We start from the raw sequence: 3274 nt of genomic DNA, 5'->3' as shown, positions 1-3274 counted from the left end.
CTTAAGCTACTTTACACTTTTTAAGCACAAAAAGAAACTAAAGAATTAGGTAAGACTTAATGCGTCTGTTTAGAAACGTCAAATAATTTATTCTTTCGATTGTGCGAATTATTTTCTCGNTTAAGCACAAAAAGAAACTAAAGAATTAGGTAAGACTTAATGCGTCTGTTTAGAAACGTCAAATAATTTATTCTTTCGATTGTGCGAATTATTTTCTCGTTTCCAATTGCTTTCGCAAGCACACTTAACCGTTTGCTTTGAGGCGCTTTAAGCAACTGATGGTCGAGGAGGTGGTGCCTCACATAAGTATGCACATATATTTTTGATATTCGGGCGGAGAAGTTCGACCGGGTGAGTAGTTGGGGGGATGATAGGTAAAACTCATGGCAATGGCTGATAGTGACAGCTGTTTTGAACTCGGCTGGGTACAGTTGTCATGGAGCTTTTTTTTAATGGGAACACTGGTGATGAGACGTTACTATTTGGATTTTTGACTGAAAGCTTTTAAGTGTAATTCTATTATTCTACTAGCCAATGTACACTTGCTTTGCGGCATCTGATAAGAGCTTCTTAGTTTAGGTCGAAACGGCTAAAGAGCTGAACCCTCTTCAGACATAGGCCCGAATATTTGCGCTGTGATAGCACCGTGCGTCTGTCAATTTTACACACGAAAAAAATCAATATATTCACAAAACTGGGGTCAAATATAGTAAAACTGCGATTTTAGGTTTTCTCTCTGACGTCAGGATTTTTTTTAAAAGGACTTTGAAATTTCTAGAATATGATTGAATAAAGAAATTATTCAAAAGATGCGGTGCATTGTGGAATAACAATATGGGTCTCAATGAAAAGGAAAAATTATGTAGAATTTAATAGAAAAATTTAATTTTTGGGTGCACCAGGACGAATAAGTATTGAAAATGTCGTTTTAAAACTTTATCGTTGAATATCCTTGGAAATTTCCAATATTTATTTTTGAAAAAAATATATGTCAAGGACTAATATGTTAACTACCACATCTTCGAATTTCGTCCTTCTAACTTTATTAGTTTTAGAGAAAAAGAATTTACACTTCTCTTTATAAGATATTGATAGTTACAATATACATAAATGAAGATACTGGAATCATTTATTATGGAACCATGTATGCGCTCTAAAAGAACAAACTGACCGTATGATATACCTATGATTTAAATACTTTAATTGTTTTGTATACAAGGGCGTAGCCAGCCTTTCATCTAGGGGGCAGGCAGGAGTTTACATAGACGGAAAAAATTTTTATATATATATATATTTTTTTTTTGTGCATACGAAATTTTTGGATTTAAGAAAGTATAAGTTTTCTGGTAGCCTTTTTAAAAATCGGTTTTTTGTTTAAAATATTTTTCTTTATAAAAAAGGTATTTTATGCTTTCAAGTGTTTTTTCTCAATTTTTTATACACGAAGTATACAAATATGCTCAATAAAATGTTGCAATATTTTCACCTGGAGAATTGTCATCTTTTAAATTCTGTCCAAAAAAGTCTTGTGACGTGGACCGTTAATTTGCAATACATATATGTATGTATGTATGTACAAAAACTTTTTATGCGATAATCGCGAAAAAAATTTCGTTAAGCATATTTTTAATATTTTGGAGTCATTTTAATGATAATGTAATTAGGTTTTTGTGCATATTTTTGTCTTCCCTAATCACCAATCCACTGACTGATGCAATACCAACGCGTCATTGTGAAATTATATTTTAAGTAAAAAATTTTAAAAGTTATTAATAATATAGAATCATTGGAATAAACGGTCAGTTAGTCAGTGAAAGAAGCTGAATACACAAGCTGTGTCTCGGGGTAGGCTATTGTATTTTTAAAAACGTTTTCCGTTGCTTATGTTGGTGTTCGAACGACAATATTTAGTTGATCTCGATCTCCTTTTGTTTTCCCGGTTGAAGTTTGCGTGACTGCCGGCTGTGCCAATCTATGTATATCGTGTTTAACCAACTCAAATTCAATACTTTATACGATTGAAATAAAGTTGTATAAGTTGTGTAAACATAAATTTCGAGACCTCTTATTTAAAATTAAAAATGTTTCGTAAGTTGCTCGCGACGCGTTAAGCTTGCCATAATACGGATGCTCCCAGGTCCAAGGGATGCGGCCTACTACTCGCAAATCATTCCAACATCCAACTAGTGCACGCCTACGTTCGCCCCGCTAACACCCTTTGCGACAACGCCTGCTTGTAGCTGTCGGCCAATCCACCAGCCACCTGACAATACGCCAATCGCCTGCCAGTGCACGAGCCGCCTGCCGATTGATCAGCCTTCCAGCCGCCTGCAAATCCACTGGATGTCCATAAATTCACTAGCCGCCTACATCCTGTCCATCCTCACGACCTCCAGTCACCAGACTTCTATCTGAGTGCAGCATCAACGAAAAGTACAGCCAAAACGGCTGTAAATGGAATTCAATAGAAAAATCTATAGTCCATTTTCTGGGTGTAATAAAGCACGCTACGTTTGACACTGCGATTTTTCTACTGACACGCTGCCTACAAGCGATCATATTTAATAAACTGTGTAAGTATGTACATATTTTGTATTGCAATTGATCGCTAGCGTGGAAAACATGTACTACATATTTACGAACAAAATATCGCATTCGCTATGTACACACATCCATATTTTTATCGCGACAAGTTTATCTGTGAAGCTTTAATGTGTGTATATGTATGTATATATTTCTAATATCTAATCAAAAACACAATTCACTTGTAATATTTCTGTACTCGGGAAATCATCCAGGCAGTGTCTACAGCATTTAAAACTATTTCTAACGTAAACGAAGTCGTGAAAAAAAAAACGAAAATGACCACGCCCACGCTAGATATACGCCCACTAACACCTGCGCTACAACGAAAAGCAATTGCCGAATTAAATGAGGTGCCCGAACGTCGGGCCGTGGACATCGCTGCATTGAGAGAATGGTTGCTAAGGCAACCACATTTGAAGTGCCGCACGAGCGATCAATTTCTTGTAAGCTTCCTGCGTGGCTGCAAATTTAGTCTGGAGAAGGCGAAACGAAAACTGGACCAATACTATACTTTGCGTACGGCGATGCCCGATTTGAATCAACACAACTTTGTGGATGATCAACGGCTGCGCGCTATTATACGTTTGGGGTAAGCGAAAATTGCCTATCCTTTACTTAGTATAATCGTACAAATTCCACATAAAATCTGCAGCGTTACGCTTTACTTGCCGCTACCGCTAATGGAGGA

General features: G+C 36.6%; 1 protein-coding gene across 1 annotated transcript; it reads left to right on the top strand.

Moving 5' to 3' along the window:
* Positions 1–1415: 1415 nt before the first annotated feature.
* LOC108354497 (uncharacterized) lies at positions 1416–3269 on the top strand (the record flags this gene model as incomplete). Its single annotated transcript, XM_017605676.1, has 2 exons — positions 1416–3175; positions 3239–3269. Coding segments are annotated over exons 1-2 (345 nt in total), but the record flags the coding sequence as incomplete, so codon positions are not given.
* Positions 3270–3274: the final 5 nt, after the last annotated feature.

Source organism: Rhagoletis zephyria, unplaced genomic scaffold (assembly GCF_001687245.7).
Source record: "Rhagoletis zephyria isolate East Lansing unplaced genomic scaffold, Rhagoletis_zephyria_1.1 Rzeph_scaffold_36482, whole genome shotgun sequence".
NCBI classification, from domain to species: domain Eukaryota; kingdom Metazoa; phylum Arthropoda; class Insecta; order Diptera; family Tephritidae; genus Rhagoletis; species Rhagoletis zephyria.
This window is presented reverse-complemented; position numbering and strand designations above follow the sequence as displayed.